At 41.8% G+C, this 26,600-nt stretch overlaps 1 protein-coding gene across 2 annotated transcripts; it reads left to right on the forward strand.

The window, feature by feature from the left end:
- Positions 1-7,587: 7,587 nt before the first annotated feature.
- On the forward strand, positions 7,588-11,418 carry Srsf1 (serine and arginine rich splicing factor 1). Of its 2 annotated transcripts, XR_007834952.1 has the most exons (5): positions 7,588-7,948; positions 8,390-8,574; positions 8,961-9,133; positions 9,334-10,017; positions 10,892-11,418. XR_007834952.1 is itself a non-coding variant. In XM_051191381.1 (4 exons), exons 1-4 carry the CDS (start codon positions 7,755-7,757, stop codon positions 9,526-9,528), a joined length of 747 nt encoding a protein of 248 aa, XP_051047338.1. In that variant the 5' UTR covers positions 7,588-7,754; the 3' UTR covers positions 9,529-11,418. The 2 variants fall into 2 exon arrangements, 1 of the variants encoding a protein (XP_051047338.1); XM_051191381.1 differs by having other exon boundaries at positions 9,334-11,418.
- The last annotated feature ends 15,182 nt before the right edge of the window (positions 11,419-26,600 follow it).

A 26,600-nucleotide genomic window follows, 5' to 3' on the forward strand; every position in this document is an offset into this window, starting at 1 on the left:
TCTCAGTACCCACATGATGGCGCACAACCATCTATAATGAGATCTGGTGCCTTCTTCTGGAATTCAGGCATACCTGAAGACAGAACATTGTGTAAATAAATAAATAAATCTTTAAAAATATTAAGTAAACATATGCTCAAGATCTATTTGTATGTATGTGTTTTATCTTTATGTATGCACACCAAATGTAAGCCTGGTGCTAATAGAAGGTATTACACCCCCTGAAACTAAAATTACTACTAGTTGTGTGGGTGTTGGGAAATGAACCCAAGTCCTTTAGAAAAGCAGACAATGCTTTTCAATTTTTTTATTATTTACTTAGAGACAGGGTTTGTGTGTGTGTTGCCCTGGCTGTCCAGAACTCACTCTGTAGACCAGGCTGACCTCAATTCACAGAGATCTGCTTGCCTCTGCCTACCAAGTGCTGGGATTAAAGGCGTATACCACCACCACCACCACCTGGCATAGCCAGTGCTTTTAACCACTGAGCCATCACTCCAGCATCATAATTTTTTTTTTAAGAGTTCAGTCTCACCAGGCAGTGGTAGCACAAGCCTTTAGTCCCAGCACTCTGGAGGCAGACTCAAGTAGTGAGTTCAAGGCCAGCCTGGTCTACAGAGTGAGTTCTAGGACAGCCAGGGCTCCACAGAGAAACCCTGCCTTCTTGAAATACCAAATAAATAAATAAATAGTCTTAGGGGCTGAAGTGCTGGCTCACTGGTTAAGAACATTGGCTGTTCTACTAGAGGACCAGGGTTGGATTCCTAGCAACCATGTCAGGTGGCTTTCAACTGCCAGTAATTCCAACTTCAGGGAATTCTAACTCCTTTATGGGCACCTGCAATCATGTGCACATATCTACATGCACACACACAAATTAAAATGACGTGTGTGTGTGTGTGTGTGTGTGTGTGTGTGTGTGTGTGTGTGTATGGAGAAACCTCAATATTATGTAGTCTTTGAAATCTTCATGATCATACACTGAGTGGAAGTTGTATTCAGTCGAAAGGGAAGTTAAAAAAGACCAGAATTTTAGAGGTGCATTTGGATATGAGGAGAATGACAATGTTTTGACAACAATTAGTTGACTATTTCAAAATAGCTTGTGCCAGGCTAGGATGTGGCTCAGCTGGTAGAGTGCTTGCCTAGCACACACAAAGCCCTGGGTTTGATCCCAGCAATGGATAAACACAAATCTGGCAGCAAATGCCTGTAACCCCAGCACTCAGGAGGTGGAGACAAGAGGATCAGAAGTTCAAGGTCATCCTCAGTAACACATTTAGAGGTTAGCCTGGGCTACATAAAAATTCTGTCACACACACACACAAAAAAAAGTTTATGGGGCTGGAGAGATGCCTCGGAAGTTAAGAAGAACACTAGGCTGATTTTCTAGAGGACAAAGGTTTGATTCCAGGCACCCATTTGGCAGCTAACTACCATCTGTTCCAGTTCCAGATGATCCAAGAGATGCCCTCTTCTAACTTCCAAGGGCACCAGGCCACATATGTGGCACTCTACATACATACAAGTGAAACACTCATAAACACAAAAGAATACATAGAAAAACCATTAGGAGTTGGAATGTTTCCAACATACACAAAAAGTATGTTCCTGGTGTGGTAATAGTCCTGTGTTATGTATGTGTTAAATAGTTACTCCAAAAAGATAAAGCTTAACAAGCCTGTAGATAAGAGCAATTATAGTATCAATTATAAATAGAAGTATTTTAAAAAAGAAAGTAATGGGGTCTGCCTGCATTTTCATTCCTGTGCAGATGCCGGGATAAAGGCCCAAGGACAAAGGCCTGGCCTTGGGTAATCTTCCCTCAGGCTGCTCCTTTGTCATAGCTTGCAGCTGGTGGAAACAACACCAGGCTGTTCTGAGGGTGTGCTGAGGCCGGGGAGTGCCAGCTCCCTTTCCACTGGGGGAGCTGGAGCATTGTGCAGCTGGCCTTTTTATAAAAGTAGCCCTGAGTGCAGTTCCTGTTCCGTGTGTCCAGATGGGAGGATTTCAACCCTGGGCTGGTGGGACAGGGTGCTGACAGTTGGTACCCTGGTTTCTTGATTCATACTGTCAACATGCCTCTTTGTACTTAGACCTAACTGCCTGGGGAAGTGGATTCTCTTCGGCTGAAGCATGCAGGTGGGCAAGGGAGGATGGAAATAGACTGTGTGGAAATTACTCAAGGTAGTTTAGAGGTCAGGCTTTTGGAAGGCTGCCCAGTGTGTTCAACGGACACATCCCAGGGAATCTGAATTCTAGCTGATCATCAGGCCGAGACCTACCATCCCACTCCCTGTTCCTAGCCACACATGTGTAGAACTGCAGCACTGGGAAACAGGATAGTAAAGAGGCAAGAGTGAACCAAGTACTGTGGCACACTCCTTCCCTCTGCAACTGTGTCCCCGCCTCCTCTCTCAGAGCACCCCTCCTCTGATGCACTCCCATGTACAGGAAGTTCATGAACACTGGGAGAAGACTCAAAAGGTACCCATGCTCCTGTAAGCAATCCTAAAGAGACTCACTCAGTGACTAAAAATAAATAAATACATTTTTAAAATAAATGAGGTTCAGTGGTTAAAGAGCACATATTGCTCTTCCAGGGCACCAAAGTTGTTCCTAGCACCCACATTGGGTGGCTCACAAACCACCTGTGATTAATTACAGCTCCAGGGGAACCAACATCTCTTGGCTTCCTAGGGTACCTGCTCTCACGTGCACAAACACATATAATTAAAGCATAATAAGTAAATATTTAAAATAAACATGGAAGTAGACCATTGGGAAGAGGGAAGGGATAAATAAGTGTGGGAATGAACAATAGGTTAGTGGAGGAGTGAATAAGATCAAAACACATGACTTGTAAGTATGAAGATGTCTTAACAAAGACCCTAACTAACTAATATATGCTAACAAAAACTAAAGTGAGGGCTGGAGAGATAGCTTGGTGGCTAAGAGAAGATCTATGTTCAGTTCCCAGTAGCTCACAATCTCCTGTTGTGCCCAAATTTACAATTCTGAATCCCCCAAATCACCAAGCCACCCAACAATCTTTTATTGTTTAATGAGCTAACCCCATTAACTTGGGCCCTTCATCTGTTCATAGCTGCAAATGACTGGAGAAGGACCCTGAGGAACCTTGAGGTGGGGAACTTACTGAGTGTCTAGGGATAGTCTAGGGAGTGTCTAGTGACAGTCTCAGGATTGGTATGCTTCCGGGCTTGGATGATCTGTCCTGTGTTGATTGGTCAACTGGTTGTTATGGTCTATAGGCCCTCCCAGGACGGTTGCTATGTTCTGCACATCACTGTTGTGCCACTTGTGCTATAAAGCACATCCAGAGGCCCACCAGCTAACTTCTGATTGGTTCCTTTCAGGGGGAGGTATCTGACCTCCTAAGGACTAGAGCAGGCCCAGCAGGTCAGACACATGCCCAATCAGAGGCCTGTATGTCTTTTCTGCAGCCTGTCACTCTAACTCAGGTCCAGGGGACCCAGTGCCCTCTTCTGGTCTCCAGAGGCACTTGTATTTGTGCATGCACAAATACTCACACACACAGACACATAGCACACAAAATTCAAAAGTACAAAATAAATCATAAACAAAAAGAACTACTTAATTCAACTAGGAAGAATTCAATTTGATTTTTGACCTTAGGAGACAGAGAAAGAGGGGAAAGGAGCTATAATAGGAAGAGATCATATGAAGATAGTCTTTTTGTAACAGATTTCAGGAACTTTTTTTTTTTTTTTGCAAAATCATATTCTGTTATCAATAATGGAACAAAGATGGAACAACTCACCCCCCCAAAAAAATTAAGGAAGTGGCTCCTAGAATAAAATTAACACAACAGTATTATTAGATGTCTTAGTTAGGCTTTAAAAGTGGCTTTAATTGTCTGTGAAATGAAACATAACATTCTGCTCACTTTTTTGCAGTTTTCAAAAAAGTAAGTAATTAATAGTCATATGTTTGTTTGAGACAGGGTTCCTCTGTATTGCTTTGGAGCCTGTCCTGGAAGTCGCTCTGTTTGAACTCACAGAGACCCGCCTGCCTCTGCCTCCCCAGTGCTGGGATTAAAGGTGTGTACCTGCCACCGCCCCACTCAATAGTCATTTTAATGGAGAATTTACTGGTGATAAAAAAGTTACAGGAGAAAAGTATCTTTAACATAATTTTACTAGGGAAAATGAGATACATCTAAATAAAATAAAAAGATATATACTGTTTCTTTCATTTTGAAAATATGTTGTCACTAAAACAAGTAAACCAAACCAATTTTTACTGGAAGTTAGCAGTCAAACATTTAGAACCTTAAGTCTTTTTATACTTAGTAGTAAAAATAATAGTTATCACCATAGAGGCCAATAATAGCACAGATGTTAAAAAAAAAAATCTGAAAAAACAATCCAGATTAAGAAAGCTATATTTCAATTCAATTCACTATCGGACATATCATCTCCTGTGCTAAGTAACAATTTTGCTGTTTATAGAAATACAGAAGACCATCCAGCATTGCTGGTATACTCCTTAATTCCCAGCAGAGGCAAGCAGTTTTCTATAAGTTTGAGCCCAGTGTGGTCTACAGAGTGAGTTCTAGGACAGACAGGGTTGTTACACAGAGAAATCCTGTCTGGGAAAACCAAACTAAGCCAGAGGACTCCATCCCCATTCTTTTCCATCCTTTTTTTCCTCTTTTGAGACAGGTTCTCTCTGGTTGTCCAGGAACTCATAAATATAGACCAGTCTGGCTTCAAATTTATATCCTGCCTCTGCTTCATGAGTGCTAGGATTAAAGGCATGCTTCACCACACTTTTGAATCAGTGTCTCCCATAGATCAGACCAGTAGAGGATGACATTGAACTCATCTTCCTGTTTCAACTTCTCCAGGGCCACCCATATATAGTTAAGATTTACAAAAATTTCACTTTTTTAGCTGGTCATGCAGATAGAAGGGCTAGCATGGGAAGTTAAAGGGCAGCCTAAGCTACAGGAGACCCTGACTCAAAACCAAACAAGAACTCCTCCTTCTTTCCCCAAAGTTTTAACAAGCAACTTTGTGTTTCACTAAGGCACTAAACACATTTTTCCTTGTTTTTTGAAGTGGTCTCATTATGTGATGCAGACTACCAAGAGCTCATTATCTTCCTTATTAACCTCCTGAGTGCTGGGATTACTGATATGGGCTATCATGCCTTACTATAAAACTTATTTCAACTAGCTTTTATGACCACCACCACCAAAAACGTGTCCTTCCCTGAACTATTGTGTATTTCAAAGTCATTTAAAAAATTGAACATACTGTGCTCCTTTCTTCACTGTGACTTTTAGGAGACTATCAAATCTGTAGTTGATCTCCCAGGGATTCAATAGGTTCTCACTTCAGGCATTTTGCCTAGAAACCTTCTGCATCAATCACTTCTGCCCCTCTCCCACTCCCATTGTCCTTGACTCCTTCAGCCTGTCTTACTATTTGATGGTTTTAAGCAACCTTACAACTTGGACTGTGATAATAAATGATAATGTACAGGGGCAGAAAGATGGCTCATCAGTAAAAGCACTCTTCAAAAACCTGACAGTTTGATCTTCGGGGCTCACATGGTTGGGGGGGTGAACTGACTTTTGGATTTGTTTTTTTTTTTTTGTTTTGTTTTGTTTTTTTGAGACAGGGTTTTTCTCTGTGGTTTTGGAGGCTGTTCTGGAACTTGCTCTTGTAGACCAGGTTGGTCTCGAACTCAGATCCACTTGCCTCTGCCTCTCGAGTGCTGGGATCAAAGGCATGAGTCACCACCAACCGGCTGTTAACTGACTTCTTTTATTCTGACTTTCACAGGTATACCATGGCACCAGCCACTGCTTCAATACGAAATATGCACAAAATACAAATTTAAAAACAGCTGGGCATTGGTGGCACACGCCTTTGATCCCAGCACTCGGGAGGCAGAGGCAGGTGGATCTCTGTGAGTTTGAGGCCAGCCTGGTGTACAGAGTGAGTTCCAGGACAGGCTCCAAAAAAAAAAAAAAAAAATACAGAGAAACCCTGCCTCGAAGAACCAAATAAATAAATAAATAAATTTAAAAAAATTAAAAAGTCACCCTTAAAATCAGTGGTGATCTGATTTAGCTTATTTATTTTTGAGTCAGGGTCTCTGTAGCTCTGGCTGGCCATCAACTAGGAGATTCTGTACCACAATGCTGAGATTTAAAGGCATGCCACCATGTCTGGCTGTTTTACGTATACTTTGAATATGAAAGCCTCTGGTTTTAGCACGGAGATGGAGGTGCATGTGTTTAATCCCCCAGCACCCAGGAGGCAGAGGCAGGTAGATTCGAGTTCCAGGCCAGCCAGGTCTGCACAGAGAAACCCTGTCTCAAAAACCCAAAAATGACAATAAAAAAGGCTTTGGCTTTATTTTTTTCAGTTTTTTAATTAAAGGGTTTCCTGGGATTGGAGAGATTGCTCAGTGATTAAAAGCACTGATTGCTCTTCCAGAGGACCCAGGTTCAATTCCCAGCACCCACATGGCAGCTCACAATTGTCTGTAATTTCAGTTCCAGGGGACCCAACACCCATAGCAAAACACCAATGCATTAAAAAAAAAAAAAAAAAAAAAAAAAATCTAAAGAGTTTCCCTACATGTTCCCGGCTGGCCTAGGACTGTGTATCACAGACTAGCATAGGATCCTTCTGCCTGTTTCCGGAGTGAAGAAATTGAAGCCACAAGTTACCAAGTTCAGCTTGGTTTTGCTTTTATTCCAATTCGAATTCATTAACAACAATAGAAACCTGTATGATTTCACACACAAGGACCTAAATTCCATCTCCGTGATTAGAAAACAAAGCAGCAAAGTCGTGGTATCCAATATAAATATCCTGATTTCAGACAATCTGCAAAAAAACAAAACCCCCCAAAAAACAAAAAAACTTCTTATATCCCTAGTGTAGCACAGAAGCCTCATCTTGGCCCTGGGATGTAACCATTGTCTCTAGTCCTCGCATCTATTTTATTACTTTTCCTTCCCCATCCTTTGAAAGGAGGAAGAGAAAAACGGTTCATTCGGAAAGTTTTCTAACTGCCTAGAAAACGCAGCCCACCGCAGGTTCGTAGAAGCCCAAGACACAGCTCCGCCCAAGCTCGTAAACGAATCACCTGCAACCCCGCCGCCGCCAGCCGAGCAGAAGCTCCGAAGATGCCCAGGTTTCCGGAGCAACAGCTCAGCGTCATCTGGCTCCGCCCCCGGCGCCTTTCCCGCCGAAGGCCGTTACCACCGCGGAGCATGGTGGGACGCGGTTGCCGGCTGGTTTCGCCACATCCTTTCAAAGCGCCGAGTGGCTTTCAGAGAGGGTGTACTCCCGAGGGGACGGGCTATCCTTGACTCCGCAGGGACCAACAACCCCTTTAAGCAGGGCATCGTAATTTTTACCGCACGCCTGGCCGCCTCCCTGAACCAGTCGTTCCACAAGCCCAGGCCGCCAGGGACTTTTTCCCCTTCGTGCGGAGGGTGACGTCGCGCGTGCGCGAGCGCACTGCTCAGCACCCGTTACGCCCGTGCGCGTGCGCACTGGGGCGGACTAGCCGCTTCCTCCGGCTCCCCTTCCTCCCCCTCCCCCCCATATCAGTGCGCCGAGCTGATAAAGGCGCCATTTTGGACGGGCCGCGGGAGACGTGGTGCCGCTGAGGGCTCGCTCTGCCGTACGCTAGGCTTGGTGGGAAGGCCTCTGTGCTCGAGTCCGCGCTTTCTCCTCGCCGCCATGTCAGGAGGTGGTGTGATTCGTGGCCCGGCCGGGAACAACGACTGCCGCATCTACGTGGGTAACCTACCTCCAGACATCCGAACCAAGGACATCGAGGACGTGTTTTACAAGTACGGCGCCATCCGCGACATCGACCTGAAGAACCGCCGCGGGGGACCGCCCTTCGCCTTCGTTGAGTTCGAGGACCCGCGGTGAGGCAGCGTGGGGCTCGCGGCCTTGAGGACATACATAGGCTGGAGTAGTCGGGGAAGGCGCTGAGGCCCGAACAGAATGGGGGCGGGGGAGGAGGGGCGCCGAGGCTGGGAGCGAGGCGCTATCGCCCCTGCAGGAGTCGAGTAAGGAGCCGAGTCGGCGTGTTGTCTCCGGCGGCCGGCCGCCTCGGACGTCCCCGGAGCCCACGCGCAGCCCCGGAGCGGGAAACTGAGGCGCCGAGGGCTGGCGTGGTGGTCGCCAGTGTGCCCGGCGTGTCTCCGGGTGGGGGAGGGGCCGGCCCTATTATGCAGCGCATGTGGGCTCCGGCGCCGCGGGCGCGTGCGCATGTGCGCCGTCCGCGGCTGCCCCGAGTGACTTGAGGCGGGCCGGCCGGCTCCCCGTCCTCATCCATCCCCTTCTGCTCTTCTGTGGTCACGCAGGGACGCGGAAGATGCGGTGTACGGTCGCGACGGCTACGATTACGACGGCTACCGTCTGCGGGTGGAGTTTCCTCGAAGCGGCCGCGGTACCGGCCGAGGCGGCGGCGGGGGTGGAGGTGGCGGAGCTCCGAGAGGCCGCTACGGCCCGCCATCCAGGCGCTCTGAAAACAGAGTGGTCGTCTCTGGTGAGTTGGACCCCGTGTGGGGTTAAGATTCCTCCCCGCGAGACTGGTTTTGACAACTCCCAGGTTTTGGTGTTTGGGTTTTTTGTTGTGGGGTTTTTGGTTTTGTTTTGTTTTTCTTTTAAACTACTTCGGTCTTGGGGGTGACCTTAGTAAATAAAGATTACTGTGGCGGTGATTTACCCAAATTAGGTTGCAGTACTAGCCTGTGAAGATCCCTTACAAATAAGTTTGGACTGTGGATCTCTCAGACTCTTACCAGCTCTTTACCTGGAAGCACTTAAGTACAATCATTAAGTATTTTAAAATAATCTTTGTTCTGGTGCACATTACACGTTTAATGTGGAACTGGGTGACTAGCATTAAGTGGAGGGAAATCACTTTTTCAGGACTGCCTCCGAGTGGAAGCTGGCAGGATTTAAAGGATCACATGCGTGAGGCAGGTGATGTATGTTATGCTGATGTTTACCGAGATGGCACTGGTGTCGTGGAGTTTGTACGGAAAGAAGATATGACGTATGCGGTTCGAAAACTGGATAACACTAAGTTTAGATCTCATGAGGTAGGTTATACACTTATTCTTTTCTTTGGCCAGAATTGGATACAGTGTTCTTAACAGTGGAATTCGAAGGTAAGGATACAGGCAAGGGTGTCCGAGTAAATTGCCAGAGACCTGGTCTGTCTGTCTTTGTATTCATTCAGCATGTCTGAAGACAGGTGAAAGCTTAGATCTTTCAATGGAAAGTTCTGTCTATCCAATAGGGAGAAACTGCCTACATCCGGGTTAAAGTTGATGGGCCCAGAAGTCCAAGTTATGGAAGATCTCGATCTCGAAGCCGTAGTCGTAGCAGAAGCCGTAGCAGAAGCAACAGCAGGAGTCGCAGTTACTCCCCAAGGAGAAGCAGAGGATCACCACGCTATTCTCCCCGTCATAGCAGATCTCGCTCTCGTACATAAGATGATTGGTGACACTTTTTGTAGAACCCATGTTGTATACAGTTTTCCTTTACTCAGTACAATCTTTTCATTTTTTTAAATTCAAGCTGTTTTGTTCAGAATGGGCTAAAGTGTTGAATTGCATTCTTGTGTAATGTCCCCTTGCTCCTAACATCTACATTCCCCTCATGTCTTTGGTAAATTGTATTTTAAGCGATGTCATAGACAGGATTGTTTAAGTTTAGTTAATTTCCATGCTCTTCAGACTGTGATATTGTGTAAATGTCTATTCTGCTCTGGTTTGTGTGAAATGGGATGTTGGGGATGTTTGTGGTTATCTTACTTGGGGAAGTTCTTATGTTTATCTTGCTTTTCATGTGTCTTTCTGTAGACATATCTGAAGAGATGGATTAAGAATGCTTTGGATTAAGGATTGTGGAGCACATTTCAATCATTTTAGGATTGTCAAAAGGAGGATTGAGGAGGATCAGATCAATAATGGAGGCAATGGTATGACTCCAAGTGCTATTGTCACAGATGAAATTGGCAGTATTGACCTTATACTAAAAGACAAGGGTTAAAATCTTTATCTACCTTGCAAACATCTTATGCAGTTATCATTAGCTACAATTGCTTTGCTTTTTAAACCTTGGCAATTGTGGCGGAATTGCCCATTTTGTAACAGTTATTTGCTCCCTTCCCCCCTTTTGTTTTAATAGGGACTAATGTGGGAAGAATGGCTAATTTGTCAGTGCTTAGTTACAACTGTTAATGTGTGGCCTGCTGTTGGTGTACATGTGGGTACAGGGTGTCTATTTCCAAACAGAGTATAATATCAATACTGCTAAATCTGCATGTCCTCTGTGTGACTGATAGAGCGTTGTTATTTCATTTTTTAAAGACAAAATGACAGCAAAATAGAATTCCAACGTATTAGTGTAGATAATCTAGTTGGGAGTACTTATAAGTCTCACCTTCCCTTATAATATTCATAATTGACTCATGTTTAATACACTTTAATTTACAAGCTAAATTGCAGATGGGAGCAATAGATTTAGTTTAGACTTAGGTGGGTAGCAATACCAGTAAACTTCAATTACATAACTTTGCAACCACAAAACCTGTGATACCTGTACAGTAACAAGTGTTGGCATTATCAGTTGAACTGTAAATATAAAGTGCTTCTTCCTGTTAGTCTCTATAATGATTAAGTTTCTAAAGTTTATCTAAACACCATACAGAAACTTGTTTTGGGGAATTTGATAGTTATTGATGTACATCTGTTAAACTGATGACAGACATAACTCATCATTCCCCAGAAACCTTTTTTGATAACAGTATCTAACATTTTGCCTCCTCTTTTTTGGTTTTGCTGGTTATAAAGGTTTGGATTGGAGAGGGCTCACTGGATCCCAATCCTTGGAGCTGGATCATTGGATTCAAATCATAATGTGGATAGGATAGGGAGGATGAATTACCAGGATTCATGGAGCGGGATCAGATTACCAGGAACATAGGAGTGGATTCCTTCCTGCCCCAACCAAACCGCATTCGTGTGGATTTTTTTTTTTTTTTTTTTCATTCAACTTAATTGGCTATTCCAAAGAGTTTTTTTTTCCTATTTTTGACGATTGGAGCCCTTAAGATGCACGATGGAATTGTGTTTTGCATTTTTTGGTAAAAGGAGCAAAGCGAGGACCTGGAGATATACGCTGGAGCAATCTCCTTGGAAGGATTCAGCACGAGTAGATGGTAAACATTTAAAGGGGAAAGGGGGGGTTTGTTTAAAATAGTAAATCAGTAAGTCACTTCTAAATTTAAAGAAAACAAAATTGGAGTTGAAGAATAAGTAGGTTTCCAATTGGCTATTGCCGTTTTTCTTTGAAAAATAAACATTTTTTAAAAAAACGATGCATGGTTGTCCTTTTTCCTCTTATGTAAAATTTTACTGGGTAAACTAGTGTTATCAGTTATTTCTTTAAATCGATAATATTCTGATTCTTGTTTTTGTGTTAGTAAATTAAAGATTCTAATCCAATAAATGATAATGACTGTCTTTTTACTGTTGTGGAAGTCTTAAGGGGATAATCAACTGAATATGAGGCAGTCATGGATGTAGTGCAATTGTGTAGGGGTAATAGTCTGAAATTAAGCATATTTTGCTAAAGTGTGATTAAGAATTTACAGGTGCTGTTTATTTTGGTAATACTTTAGACAAAATAGGTTTTTGTACAAAATTGGTTGATAGCTAGTAAGTTTTGATATTAGCTTAGAGGTAGCCATTGAGATCCTTGGTGAAACTAATTCAGTATTAACATTAGCAGGAGTATTAGAATGCAACACAGATCTTTTTGACCTTTTTGAATTGTGGACAGTATGCTGGCAGATTAACTGCTTACTGGGTGAATCAATGTCTTGTAAACCTTTTCAGCTGTTAAAGACTATTCTGTCACCAAACTCAGTGTATTAAATCTGTTAAACCAACAATTACATCTTAGTCTGTTGTACCTCTGATAGCCCCTGTGAAGCTGAATCTTCATCTTGCTTGGAGTGGAATATAGAAGTTTTACTTAAAATCCTAAGCTTGTGATTTCCTTGTTAAAATGACCAAAACACTTTTCAGTATCCCAGTATAAATAAAAACTCGATCTTTAACTTTCCTTGGGTTGCAGGCTGAATTTAAGGTTAAATTTAGGGGAGACTGGGAATCTTAATAGTGAAAGAAACAGGCTTCAAGAAATTTGCTTGAGGTCACTCAACCTAAATTAAGTAATTTAGCCCTAGATTGAAATGAGAGAAGTATTTGCCTTATGGGCTTGGGTTTGAACACTAGAGAATCAGTGTGAAATACACTTAAGTTTTAAGTCTTTTAGACCTATACCCATACTGACAATTTATACCATTTTGGAAATTAAAAATACTACCTTGATATCCACCCTCCCCCTTCTCTGTTCCCTTAGGATATTGTAGGGACCCCATGATTAGTTTTTCTAACCAAGAAAGCACTAAATCTCTTTAAGCAAGTACTTTGCATAACATCTTATTGGATAACCCAACTTGCTGTTGAGCTCATCTGCTGGAGACAAAGGTAAGAAATATTTTCTGATACCTAGTTTGGGATCTGAATTTTAAGAACTAAAGTTTGGAATGAATAATTGCTCTTGTAGTGCCCCTCCCCCAAGCTTTTTATTTTGAATGTTTATAATCCACCCATCTTAATTCTGGAGTTGAATGTGGTAAATTCTAAGATCATCTTAGTTTTTGTCTATGAATTTGTAGGGCTGGTGCTATTTTCAGCTTTCTGTGGTCAAGGTCAATTTTTGGTGTTTGCCTTTTTGCCTTGTATGTGAAATTTGTAGTTAAATTACAAATGAAATAAAATGTATTTCAATAGTATTAAAAGGAGAGAAAGTTTTAGACAGTTCTGTTGTAACAATCACTTGTGGCTTATTTCTATTACGGTTTGAAGACAGGTTGACAATACACAATTCTGAAATCTTACCCTGCATACCAGGTTTGTTTTTCGTTGAACCAATTGAATGTACAATCTGGCCAGAATGGTACTTTCATTGTATAATTAGTTGTCACTAACAAATTTGCCAGCAGAAATACTAGTGCACTCATACAAAGTTGCATAGGTATTGTTGAAGGTGTTTATACATCATGTAAAGTATGAACAGACATGGATCCCAAATACATCTTTACTGGGTGGGCAAGGAGTTGTATGTAGAATTGTACTAGTACTGCAGATCATTAATGCTGTTTTGTGTATTTTGGGGGTGAATAAAAAGCTGTTTGGAACCCTTATTGAGATTTAAGCTCTCCATCCTTTTAGGCTGAATCAGGTACTAGAGAAAAGGTGTCACCCACACAGTATGTTCTGTATAGTTAACACTTGTGGTCTGTTTTACTCTGTGGAAGGGAATATTCAGCCACACACAATACATAGTACAGTGTTTTTAAGGGTAGGTGGTTTTTCTTTTTTTAAAGTTTTTAAATTTATGCATTTGAGTGTTTTGCCTGTACATAAGTGTGCTGTGTGATGCCTTTGGATACCAGAAGAAAATGCTGGATTCCTGTAGAACTGGAGAGTGGACAGTTGTGAGCTGGGTGCTGGGAACCTGAACCTGGGTCCTCTGGAAAAGCAGCATGTGTTCTTAACAGATAGTCATCTATCAAACCTGTGTTCATAAGGAACCTTGCCTGTCCTGGTTTCTCATAAAGAAACATTAAAGTTGCAATGAACTTGAGATAAATTTTACAATAAGTTGACAGTATATTTTCTTTAAACTAGCACTTCTATGATTGAGAATTTCACAGTGCTGTTTTTTTTTTTTTTTTAATTTTGAAAGTTCTGTCTGATAATCCACAATTGGGTTGTGTTTTGTAGCGTCTTGTTTCATAGTACACAGAAAATAGGATGGAATAGATAGCAATTCTGTACAAGTTAATTCCAGAAACCTTCAGAGGCAGAAGTACACATTAGTGTGTGCTGGCTGAGGATTTGAACCCAGTACCTCTGGTGCTGTGTCAGTGTTTTACCACTGAGCTGCAACTTTAGACTTAACATTTTGACAGTGTCAATGGGTTACAGAGGAAAAAGTTGTGTATGGCTTTTTTTGTGAGGTTTCTATTTAGGTAATCAAGCACAATTAAACCAAGTACCTTATCTTAAGGTAAGCTAGAGGAAGTAGCTAAACATCTGGGTTTCTGTACCATAAAATGCACAGTAGCTATAATCTGTTGGTGAGTAATATCACATGAAGGGGTCTGTGAATTGAGAGACATACACTGTTCATTCTCACCAGAGACACTGAAAAGCTGTAGCGTTTTCTTGCCATGTTTTTATTAAGAGGGAAAATCAGCTGGCCACTAGAGGGACCTCTGCCACCAAACCGAGGAAACAAAGTACTGCAATACCATTACAGTATTAATCCACCTACAAAGCTAGATGGTTTGGATAAGTTCTTCCTGTTACCACGAGCAATGCTCTTTTATAGCTGCTGAGGTCCACGTAGGTTTTGAGTAGTGGTTACTTTAAGAGGAACTCAACGTCTATAAATTATAACAGGAGGAAGTGTGTATACTTTCAGAGCTTTTTCTCTAGCAGGCTTAGGAGTGATAATTCAGTATTTCATGAAATTTTAGCGATAATTTGCACCCAATCCTGCCTGGTTTAATTACATTGTAGGCAGAGTGTGCTGTGATCAAAAAGTCAATACAGGTCTCTTGACATTTTTATTTACAGACATTTTAAGAGCTGGAGATTACTGAGAATGAAAGTCTGTTACCATTAGCTTCCTTGTCCCAATTTTTACTCCCCTCCCAGAAAAAAACCCTGTAACCCACAGAATAAGGACACAATTTACCCCATTTTTTGAAGTAAAACTTGTCTGTGGGAACTGTTTAAAAAAAGTCATGTGATTCCTTATTTTCATGTGCATTGGTGTTTTGCCTGCATGTATGTGTGAGGGTGTTAGGTCCCCTGGAACTGGAGTTACAGATAGTTGTCAGCTGCCATGTGGATGTTGGAAATTGAACCAGGGTCCCCTAGAAGGGCAGTCACTGCTCTTAACCTCTGAACCATCTCTAAAGACCTGGGAAATAAAATATTGTAAGTGAACACATTTTTGCAATTGAGAAGGTACTGATCAAATTTATATAATAGGTGTTTCCTTGCCTATTAAAGGTTGTGCTGGAGGCTGTACATGGGGCTTCAAGTTGTGTGATGTATACAATAACCACAGCATTTGGGTAAGCTGTGTCAAGATTTGAAGGCCAGCTTGGTCTCCTTGAGTCAATTTAACATGTGAAAGAGGCACTCTCAAGTTCCCACTGGGTCTCCAAAATTCCCTTTTTAGGAAGCCTACACCTATGTTTTAGGTGTGTGTCAGTCACCCTTTTCCTATTCTCCACTCTGATGTCTCTACTTACATCAAGTAGGACTTTCTTGATAAACTCCAACTTTCCATTACACCGTTGATTCTCTTAGAAGGGCTAAATTTAGATCGCTAAAATGTCAAGAGGGCATGCAAAATTGTTGAAGTATTCGAAGACCTTATGAGTTAAGTTTGGGGTCACTTTAGGCTGCAATAGTTAGGGATGAGTTACTTCAGCTGTCAAAGAGAACCTAAAACCCAGGCTTAAATATGTTTACCAATAATAGTAGCATGCTATAGACATTTTAGCTACAGAATACTAAAGAGTGACATCACATTTTAAGACCAGAAGTGTAAAATGTTGGTAAGTTGTGCAGTAAACATACTGTAACAACTAAAGAGTTGCTTCTCCTAAAGTCAGAGTAGTACATTTCAGCAAGGCCTTTACCTCAGTGCCACAATGTCTACTGACACGAACCAGACTAGTCCTGCGGTTTCACTTGAGACTGGTCTCACAATGTGGCTGACCTCAGCTCTCAACTTGAAATCCTCCCAGGGAAATTTATTGCTTAAATTTGTCTAGTCGGGCATAGTTGGGCAGTGGTGGCACACACCTTTATTCCCAGCACTTAGGAGGCAGGGGCAGTAGGATCTTTTGAGTTCAAGGCCAGCCTGGTCTACAGAACTAGTAGTTATAGGACAGCCGGAGCTGTTGCACAGAGAAGCCCTGTCTCAAAAAAAAAAAAAGTCTCATCCCTACTTGGCCATTCAGCATTCTTGTTTGCCCATGTTTGTTGCTGATGTTTGTTGTTTGTTTCAGTGAGAAGTGCCTTCATCCTGGTTACCAAATAATGATCTTCCTAAAATGTCATTCCCACTTGTCAATTATATTTTATCCTTCCAAGTTTTGTCATTAAGTCATGTCCCTTTGACATGAATGCTAACTGACCATCATTGGTTTTGCTTTTGTGTATCTGCTTATTTTATATACTCCCATTAGTCTTAACTGCTTCAAATCTTAATGGCCTTCAAGGTTCAGCTCAAGTTATACCTGACCTTTAAAAAGCAACATGCTAAAGCCTGTTTAGACTTTTTAAAAAACGTGTGGGTGTTTTGCTTGCATGTTTGTCTCCACCTCATGTGTGTAGTCTGTGGCAGCCAGAAGCAGGTATAGGAACTTCTGGGACCAGATCCCAATTGGGAGCCTCCATGTGGATGCTGGAAATCAAACCCAGATCCTCTGAATAAGAACAGTACTCTAAACTGAAATGTCTCTAGCACTTGCTAAACACTTAATTGTACTTTTCTCCAAGATGCATTTAAGCCTCTTAATTTATTTCAATGTTTATGTTAATTTTTCCCAACCAGTGAGATTTTCGTAATTATATTTCCCAAGAACCAATTGCAATGCTGATGCAGGTTATAGATGCCTTGTTTTCCTAAACTGATGGCTAACTGAGTGGATTATAAAAAGTATTTTACTTTTTTTTTTTTTCTTTTTTCTTCAAGACAGCCCTAGCTGTCCTGGAACTAACTCTGTAGACTAGGCTGGCCTCAAACCCTCAGCAATCTGCCTGTCTCTGCCTCCCAAGTGCTGGGATTGAAGCTATGCACCACCACTACCAGGCTCAAGTATTTTATTCTTAACATTGGGTCACATCTCAAATGTCTTGATGACAACAAGCCAGGATTGGTGGTGTATGCTATAATCCTAGCCTTCCAGTACTTCAGAGCCTGAGACAGGACATCTTGAATTCAAGGTCGTCCTGTGCTGGTTATATACAGCAAGACTGTATCAAAAACAAAAACCTACTAGTAAATGGTATCAATCTGGTGATATGTACAATCAACACTAGAAAGTTAAGACAAGACAGACATAGTGACCACTTGTCTTTTGCATTTTTGGTTTTTAAGAGAAGGTCTCTATGGTCCTGACTTTATGTAGACTAGGCTGGCCTTGAACTCACAAAGATCTGCCTGCTACCTCCCCAGTGCTGGGATCATGTGCCACCATGCCCAGTGATACCTTGTTTTAAAACAATGATGGCATTGTCTCTAAGAAGTTCATTCTTGCTGGGCGGTGGTGTCGCAATCCTTTAATCCCAGCACTAGGGAGGCAGAAGCAGGTGGATCTTTGTGAGTTCAAGACCAGCCTGGTCTACAAGAGCCAGTTCCAAGACAGCCTCCAGAGCCATAGAGAAACCCTGTCTGGAAAAAAACAGGAGAAAAAAAAAAGTTATTTATTAGGTCTCATTTTTCTCATCTTTCCCTGAGTCTCTCAGAGGAAGCCTAAATATGGCCTAAATTTAGTGGTCCTTCCTCAGAATCATTGCAAATTCCTCAGTGTTCTTGTTGGGCAGTGAATAGATAACATTGTAGAAAGTCATACAGTAAGCATGTATTTGGAGTTGGAAAACTCTCACTTCAGGATCCTGACCCTAGTCTTCAGGCTGATAGAACAAGAACAAACTTAGGCAGTTTTCTTAAGGCCAGACAACACAGCATACAGATAATCAAATCTCCACAACAGCCATATTCCTTTAGCTTAAATTCTTCCATCTGACTGGAGAGATGGTTCAGTGGTTAAGAGCACTTGATGCCCTTCCAGAGGACCTACATCTGCCTGGAACTCCACCTCCAGGAAATGAGGCCCTCTTGTAGCACACACATAAAAGTAAATCTTTCAACAATTCAAACAAACACAATCACAACTGTCAGGGTTGGTGGCAGAGGTAAATGGATCTCTGGGCTCCAGGAAGGTTAAGTCGACATAGGGAAGTCCAGATCAGCTGGAGATACTTAACCTCAAAAATAAACTTCCCTTGATTAGGTAATAGCTGGAGTTTTAAAACAAATGGCATTCTATTTCTTTTTGCTTGTTTAAATGTCACATGTATGCACTAAATGCATTCTTTTTAGATTATTAAAGTTTTAATGTATATTTAATGTATATATACTGTCAGCTACATGGTTCTTTGAGGTCTGTTTTGGGTTTTATGTATATGAGTATTTTGCCTCTCTGCATATACGAATGCTTGTTGGAGCCCCTGGAACTGGAAATTACATATGGTTTTGAGCAAATCCTGTTAAATTTCCTGAGTTTCTTACAAGATGCCCAGTTAAACCAGCATGTACAACATAGTAAATGTAAATATATATTTGCAAAATCTGAGTTTTGCAAATATTTGCAAAAAAAAATGAGTTGCTTAATTTAGATCTGTGATGCATGTGTCCTCTGGTCAAAATTGGCTTGTTCTCAGAGTAGTAGGCTCAAGTTCATGCTCATGTTTTTGTTTTTTGTTTTTTAAATTGGGAAAATGGATAGGATGAATATATGATATTGTGGGTTTTTTTTTGTTGTTGTTGTTTTTGTTGTTAAATGTAGTATCATGTAGTTCAGCCTGGGCTTAAATTCTGGATCTTTCTACTTCCAAAATGCTAGGAATATAAGGCATGCACCATTAAACCTGGATTTGTTGACACTTAAAAGTAATAGCTAACTTTCAAATGGTGCTGATCTATTCTTTCATTTAATGCCAACTTTATTTTGGAGTTAAAAGAAACACCCTCAGAGATGTTAAAAATGGTAGGACCAAAACATGAAATTGAGGTCTTTTGTTCCCTTCTCTCTCTCCACCTTCTCTCTACCTCCTTTCCAGTTGGGAGTTTCTTTAGAAGAAACTAAGTGAATACCATCTGTAGTATCTACCTAACACCACCAGGGTGCCCCATGGTACTGTCTGATATGTGTTCCCAACCCTAGTCTTGGCCCAGAGCCCAGCTTCAAGACAGTGAAATGCTTGACTTCCTGGCCTTTCAGTGTGCAGTGCACAGACAGCTCAGAAAAGCCTTTGCCCTTTTTTGGCCCCATGGAAGGACAAGTCACACAGAGGTCAGGCTTAGCCAGCCATTCAGTAACTAGGCAGCAGCCTTTTAAAGATGGTAGAATGACAATGGTAAATGTCAAAACATCCCTACTTTGTATTTTTGTTTTTGAGATACATCCAACCTGACTTGAAGCTTGCTATGTAGCCAAAGATGACTTTTGATCTTCCTGCCTCCACCCTTTAAGTGCTAGAACTACAGGATCTAGAGACTACCATGCCTGGTTTATGAGTACTGGGAGTGGAACCCAGGCCTCTGTATGGCAAGCAAGCAAGCATTCTACTAGCTGAGCTACATCCCCAGCTTCTGCATTTATATTAGTAAAAAAATAGATTCCACAAAAGCACACCTACATTGAATGGGGGGGTTAGTTTTTGTTTTTTATTTAATTTTTTTTTTGAGACTTTTTCTGTATAGCCCTGGCTGTCCTGGAACTCCACTATAAATCAGTCTGGCTTTGAACTCAAGAGATTCTCCTGCCTCTGCTGGGATTAAATGTATGTGCCACCACGTAGCTGACCTGAATTGTTACTCATTCTGGATAGATAGACGAGTTTTTAAAGTTGGTGTGGCAAACTGGCCTATTTCCAGTTTTGCATTCAAAATGTTTGCCTTATACTTAGCTTGAATACAGCCTACAACTGATTTAAATTCATGTAAACTGAGAATATTGTCCTGTCCAGCCATTCAAAATGTTCAGTGCATTTCTCTATTTTGAATTCTCATCATAACCTGACTGGAGACTATGTCTAAGCTATTTCTCTTTAAGTGAAGCTGCTAGGAGAGACTGAATACACTGCTGATTTGAAGTACTGGATTTGTGATGTAATTTTCCCTTTCTCCTTGAGTTTCCTTAAATGTGTCTCCATCCCCAAAACTACTCCAGTACATTCCTAGGTTTTTGGCTTTGTTTTTAGTTTTTGTTTTATGTGTATGGATGTTTTGTCTGCCTGTATGTCTGCACTATGTGAATTGAAGAGGGTATCATGCTCCCTGGAACTGGATTTATAGACATTTATTAGCATGATGTGAGTATTATGAATTGAAACCTCAGTTCTCTGTAAGCAGCCAGAGCTCTTAACTGCTAAGCTATCTCTCTAGCCCATTTTTAATTTATTACATAATTTTTGTTTGCTTTTTATTTTTGTTTTCAAGACAGTGTTTCTCTGGTGTAACAGCCCTAGCTGCCCTGGAACGTGATTTGTAGATCAGGCTGTCCTCAAACTCATGGAGATGAACCTACCTCTGCCTCCTGAGTGCTAGAATTAAAGGTGTTGCCACCACCACCTGTCATTTTAATACATTTATGTATATGTGCTGTATCATTAAGTGTGAAAAGTCAGAGGACTACTTGGTAGGTTTCTGTTCTCCTCTATCCTAGTGTGAGTCCTGGGGATCAAACTCAGATTGTCACATTTGGCAGCAGTAGCACCTTTGTCCACTGAGCCATCTCACCCTTGGTTTCAAAAGCAAGTCTATTATATAGTCCTGGCTGACCTGAAACTCACTATGTAGATCAGACTGGACTCAAACTCAAGAGATCTGCCTGCTTCTGCTTCTGCCTCTGTCTCCCAAGTTCTAGGATTAAAGGTGTATGCTGCTATGTCCAGCTTTCATATAGTTTTCTTAAGTGAGCAGAGTAACTTTTTCATTGAAATAGAGTAATGTACTGAACATAGATGGGGCTTCCTCAGGTGTTAGCATTAGTTTTTTTAAGTGTACCTATGTAGGTGGCCATAGACAAATTGCTCTAAGTTAACAGTTCTAACATCAGAAGATTCACTAAGGGCTATTTTTGTTTTTATCCCAGATTATATGTAGTTTAACGAATTATTCTAAAATATTTTTCATACGTGGAACATAACTACATCATGACATTCATACCTAAAGTGAATACCAAAACCAGAAATAATGTGTGTTACAAACCTAGCAGTGGGCTTTACACTTACTGGGCACAGGAAGCATTTGCACTGCCTCAGGTTGACTGACTACCATCTGTTTCCTGAGCCTCCAGTGAGACAGGTGGAAGGTAAAGGGTGAGTCCTTACACAGACTGGCAAAACAAAAGCAGAGGGCGGGATCAGGTCCTGAAAGTAAACAGTTAATTAACTTCTGTCAGTTGAGTAGAGCCTTGTATACTTTGAGACCACAGGTACTTCAAAGAAATAGCTAGTCCTTCTGTGTACCATAGTACTAGTTCAATGAGTCAAATGCTATCTTGCCCTCCTAAAATTTCTTCAGACTGAGCAGAGCCTGCTGCCAATATGCATGAAAACTAAAGATCGAGTATTTGGTCAACAGCAGCAGGCAAAATTTATTTAAATTTTTAAGAATAAAATGCTAGGCTGGGGTGGGGAAGGAAATGCTAAGTACAGCTTCTGTCCCTGTGTGGAGAGAACTACTTCCCCTGCTCTTTCATGGCATTGATGCCTAGACTGGAAAACCAAATGTAGTAGCTTATAGTTATCTTCAGAAACTCAAGATCAAGAAACATCCTTCAAAGGGTTAATTTCCACTTCTGGAAGCTGAGCCAAATCTTGGGTTTACATGGCCTTTTGTTGCCCTCAGTTGGCTTGTTTCTTGGCCAGAACAGTTTTTCCAGACCCTAATATGACTAGCCTTATCATGATTGCTGTACACTTCTTTAACCCTGAGAACTTGCTGCATAGGTTCTCAACACTGGTTTCCTGATTTCCTTTAATTACCAAAAATTAAAGGGCAACCCACCTCTGTAGAATGAAAATCAAACTGGTCCAGTAGAAGAGAAACTGCAGAGAACTGTTTCTGTTGAAGTGAAGAGTGTTCACAAAATAGGTTTGGATTTGTTTCACTTACAGAAACTTTTGTTGGAGAGGTACTACAATTGTAAGAATTTTACATATGAATAGAATTTTTAGCTTGATGGTACCATGCTTATAAATTTCATTTTATTCTTCTCAATATATTTGGTGTAAAGGCAATAGCCACTGAGAAGGAATGTCTCTAAATCATCTTTAAAGGCTTTGCGTTGTGGTTTAGTCAGGCCCACTAAATTTGTAGGACTGTTAAGTTATTCATTGCTCTAGGAACCTGGGGCATCTTAAGGGTATTGTGGAACAGGTACCCAAGGAGAAATATTGGTACCTGAATGTGTTTTCCAGATGTATCAAATTTTTTTAGTGTATTTTTGACCTATGTTAGTAGCCTATGCTACTTTGCTTATTATTTGTTGAGTATTCCTTTTGCTTACCTGAGGCTTAAATCTAGAACTTAATCACATGCTAGGCAAATGCTTTACCATGGAGTTATACCTCCAGTCCTGGTTAGACATTCTGTCACCCAAGAGTTGTGAAATAGAAGCTAGCATTTTGACATAAATGCTTTATGGATGAAACTGATAGGTAATATTGTTGATTATTAACAGTCAAAAAGTTAAGGTGATAAATGTGTTTCTGTTACCTTAGGCTCAGTTTTTGACATCTTGGGTCATGACCTTTTGTAAAAATAGCAATGTTTTAATCAAGTTCTCTCAAATACCAACTGAATACTACTAGAAATATGAGTAGATTTGTTTCCTGTGATTATTCCAGCTGTCAAGGAACTTAAATAGATAGGAATAAAGAAATCTTTATTGTTTTCCTCCTCTCCATATTGCCAGTTAAAACACAACCAGCAATGACATGTTAGAGTGATTATCCAGTAGAAGGGGAGGATGGTTTTTCTGCTGTCTATCCTTCCAGGCAAACCTTCCCTCCTATTTTTTTTTTTTTTTTTTTTTTTCTTGCAGAGTTATGCTTTCTCTCATGATTGTATTGAGGCTGATGTTGAGGGGTGACAATTATTTGTGGTCAGTACTTTTTGGTATTAATTATAGCCCCTCCTCCCACCCCTCAGAGTTTTTGCTTGCTAAATAGCCTTGGCTGACCCATACTCACTCTGCAGCCCAGCCCAGGTTAGTGTCAACATTCAACAGACCTCTTTCCTCAGCCTCCCAAGTACAGGAATTGTAATCCTGTGTCCACCATTCTAGTCAACTGGTTATTTCTTATAATTTTGTTTAGTCTAGTTTTGCGCAAGTACACACAGGTCAGAGAGAGGGGGGGGGTATAAGGGTATTCACATGCAGGATGTTAGCTTGCCATTTTTTTTTTTTTTTTTTTTTTTTTTTTTTTTTTGAATAGTGTCTCTAGCTCTGACTGTTCTGGAACTTGCCATAGAGATCAAGTTGGCCTCTGTCTCCTGTGCTGGGATCAAAGATGTGCATCACCACTCCAAACCTGAAGTTTCCTATAACTATATATACTCCACTAAAAGTTTGGATTTTATTTCTTGTCTTTTTCTTTTAAGCACTCTTACTTGGTGACAGGCAGTCTACAGCATCAGAATTGCTTTCTATTTCTTGGGTTCTAAGTTTAGAAAACCAAAGCTTAACAGGCATCTTTGTCATATGTCATTAGTCTTTTGTTGATCTACTTTAGGGTTCTTGGAATGAGATAATGAGAGGAAAAACCTACCTCTTTCACAGTAAGTGAGAAATTTAACCCCTGCCCCAGTAAAAATATCTAGCACCTGTTGTATTTTAGCAGTATTCTAAGAACTTTACATAACATTTTTACTTTAGTTTGCCCTCTAGGATATGTATTCTTTCCTTATTGTTTAGATCTGGGTGGGTGACAGGGGAATTTGGAACACCTGACTGTTTGGGGTGGATGCACATACTGTAGGTTTTTTTTTTTTTTTTTTTTTTTTTTGCTTAGAAACCATTGGTCGATTCACTGACAGTTGATTTTAATAATTGAGGTAAATATTACTATATGCAGACTTGACTGGACTTCAGTATAAGTCTGTGGAAACAGGCCTCTGAAGAGGGGTTCATTTTGTTTACAGTTAAAGATAGTCTCCTAAAGGTAGAAATGTCCCTTTTAAAGATGGAGTCTGTGATTCTAAAACAGTTGACTCTGGTTGCTTTTGAGTACATGTTCCAAACTTCATGGAGGTTTTCTTTGAAAAATATCTAATATTTATATTTCATTAAATTGGAGAGATGGCTCGGTGATTAAGAGTTTATATTGCTCTTACAGAGAACCTGGGTTCAGTTCCCAGCATCACATGGCAGCAGCTCACAACTGCTCTAACTCCAGCTCCAGGATATTCAGCAGCCTTTTCTGACCTCCTTGGGAATCTGCCTTCCACATGGACACACCCCATAATTAAAAATACAACTTGAACTTCGTTTTTGTTTTTTCGAGATAAGATTTCTCTCTGTGTGTGATAGCCTTGACTGTCCTGGAACTTGCTCTGTAGACCAGGCTGGTCTCAAACTCAGACATCCACCTGCCTCTGCCTCCCAAGTGCTGGGATTAAAGGCATGAGCCACCACCACCCTGCCAACTTGAACATTCTTAAAAGATGGTTAAGTTCCTTTTTTAGGCAAGAATTTGAGGAACTTTCAGGAATTCTGGTCCTATCTTATGGACAGAAATGAAATTTGTAATTCCCCCTAAAATCTAGCTCTTCAGTAGTTTAACTGTTTTCATTTGACCTCTACTTCCTGTCATGGGGAAACCCCTTCTGAGAGATGCTCTGAGAAACTGCTGGGGAAGGGGTTCCTAGATACCATAGTATTGGCCTTAGAATGGTTTTCTGTTTGTCACACTTTGAAAGGGCAGCTAAAGAGAGAAGCAGCTATACATGGGGGGGGGGGGGAAGCAAACAGACCTTGAAGTGAATCTTCTCAGGCAGGGAAGAAGCAGAAACTAGTTATCCACTGAATGAAAATACAAGGATATACTATGTCAAGGTCAGTGCAAGAACATATGTTAGCTTGTTCTTTTACGTGTATATGTAAACTTAAGCTTTCAGAAATATCAAAAAAGACTAACAGACGCAGGGAACATACAGCAGTTTAGCTGAGGGATACATCACAAACTCATTTTGTCCCTTCCTGTCTTAGGCTAACCAGTTCTCTGTGGTTACTGCTACTGATCCATCCAAACTGCTGGATTTCTCCTTCATACCTAAGGCCTCCAGGCAGTATCTAATGGGGAGTCAACACTAAAAGGAACCAGACATCATTTCCAGCCCCTTTATTCTGGTGACTGATGGAAGAGTGGAGGGCAATATATTTGTTTAATGGGTGAAAAACAGATCACGTTACTGTGCCTCTTCAGTTTCTATTCTCAGAGTTCTGCAGCTCTGCTACTTGGATTGTATACATTGGGGGACGTTGAAGATGTCTTTCATTAGAAATGTCTTGAAGGGATATAGTCAGTTTGAAATATGTTGAAGTCCTGAAATAATGTGCCCATCTGAGGAATTTTTTTAAAAACAGTTTATAAAAATACCATAGATGGAGCCTGCCCCCTCATTTCCCCACCACAGATTTCTTGGACCGGAGGCATATGTTTAATAATAGTTTGACTCTGATATTCACAGTAGCTACCTCTATGTGGGGAAAGGATAGAAAACACTCAAGACTTCAAATATGCTTACGATCTATAGATTTCAACCAGTAGCAGTGGCTGACTCCTACACAGAAGATTGGGAACTGCAAACAGGTTGGGATCACCTCAGTGACATCTGATGCCGTCCAACCAGAAGTTTGACTTTTTTTCGGGGAAAGGGGCAGTGAAAATGTACTAAAAGACTAAAATAATTTTCTCTATATACTTTCTCGTTAGTTTTTATTGTTTGTTTTTAACGCTGGCGTGAGAGGGTTTTAAAAATATTCCTGTATCTGGGATGAAAAGGAAGGATGGGGAAACACAGTCCTTCACCCAAGAATAACCCAGTAATGACATCTGAACGCGTGGGAAGTGTTTCCCTCCACACTAGGAGGATCTAAGGCTGTACCCTACTGGAATTCCCTGCTCAAATGGGAAGGCCACCCAAAGGGCGATGGTAGGGACACTGGAAGCCAGCGTCCCCTGGTTCCCCTGGTTCGTAGGTGGAAGCTGTGATGCGCTGACCGTCTGAAGAGGCCAGGTGACTGACCGGGGCTCTGACTGCTGCTGAGGACACGCTAGGGACGCGACGCCACTGGGCACCGAGTCAGAGTCACGCAAGGCAGCCCAGCTGTGCCCAGCGGGCCAGCGCCAGACCCTGGCGTCCTCCATCTTCTCTCCTGAGCTCCCCCTGCTCCAGCTGCCTGAGCCACGGACCGCAGCATCACACACCCCCGCGGGGGGGGACGCCGCGCCCCATCCCCGCCCCCGGCCCCACCCCAGCCCCCGCGCGGGCGCCCTGACCCCACCGCCCGCGGGCACTGGCTGAGCTCCGAGGCGGCGCGCCGGCGGCGGGGACGCCCGGAGGGGGTCGGAGCGGCTGGGGGCGGCGGCGGCCGGGCCGGGG

Source organism: Phodopus roborovskii, unplaced genomic scaffold (assembly GCF_943737965.1).
Source record: "Phodopus roborovskii unplaced genomic scaffold, PHOROB, whole genome shotgun sequence".
In the NCBI taxonomy this organism is placed as follows: domain Eukaryota; kingdom Metazoa; phylum Chordata; class Mammalia; order Rodentia; family Cricetidae; genus Phodopus; species Phodopus roborovskii.

Excerpts from the sequence above, each read along its gene's own strand:
- Srsf1 (XM_051191381.1), top strand. The coding sequence starts at position 7,755 with ATGTCAGGAGGTGGTGTGATTCGTGGCCCGGCCGGGAACAACGACTGC. Across the intron at positions 8,575-8,960 it reads AAACAGAGTGGTCGTCTCTG|GACTGCCTCCGAGTGGAAGC; the intron begins GTGAGTTGGACC and ends TCACTTTTTCAG. Across the intron at positions 9,134-9,333 it reads CTAAGTTTAGATCTCATGAG|GGAGAAACTGCCTACATCCG; the intron begins GTAGGTTATACA and ends TCTATCCAATAG.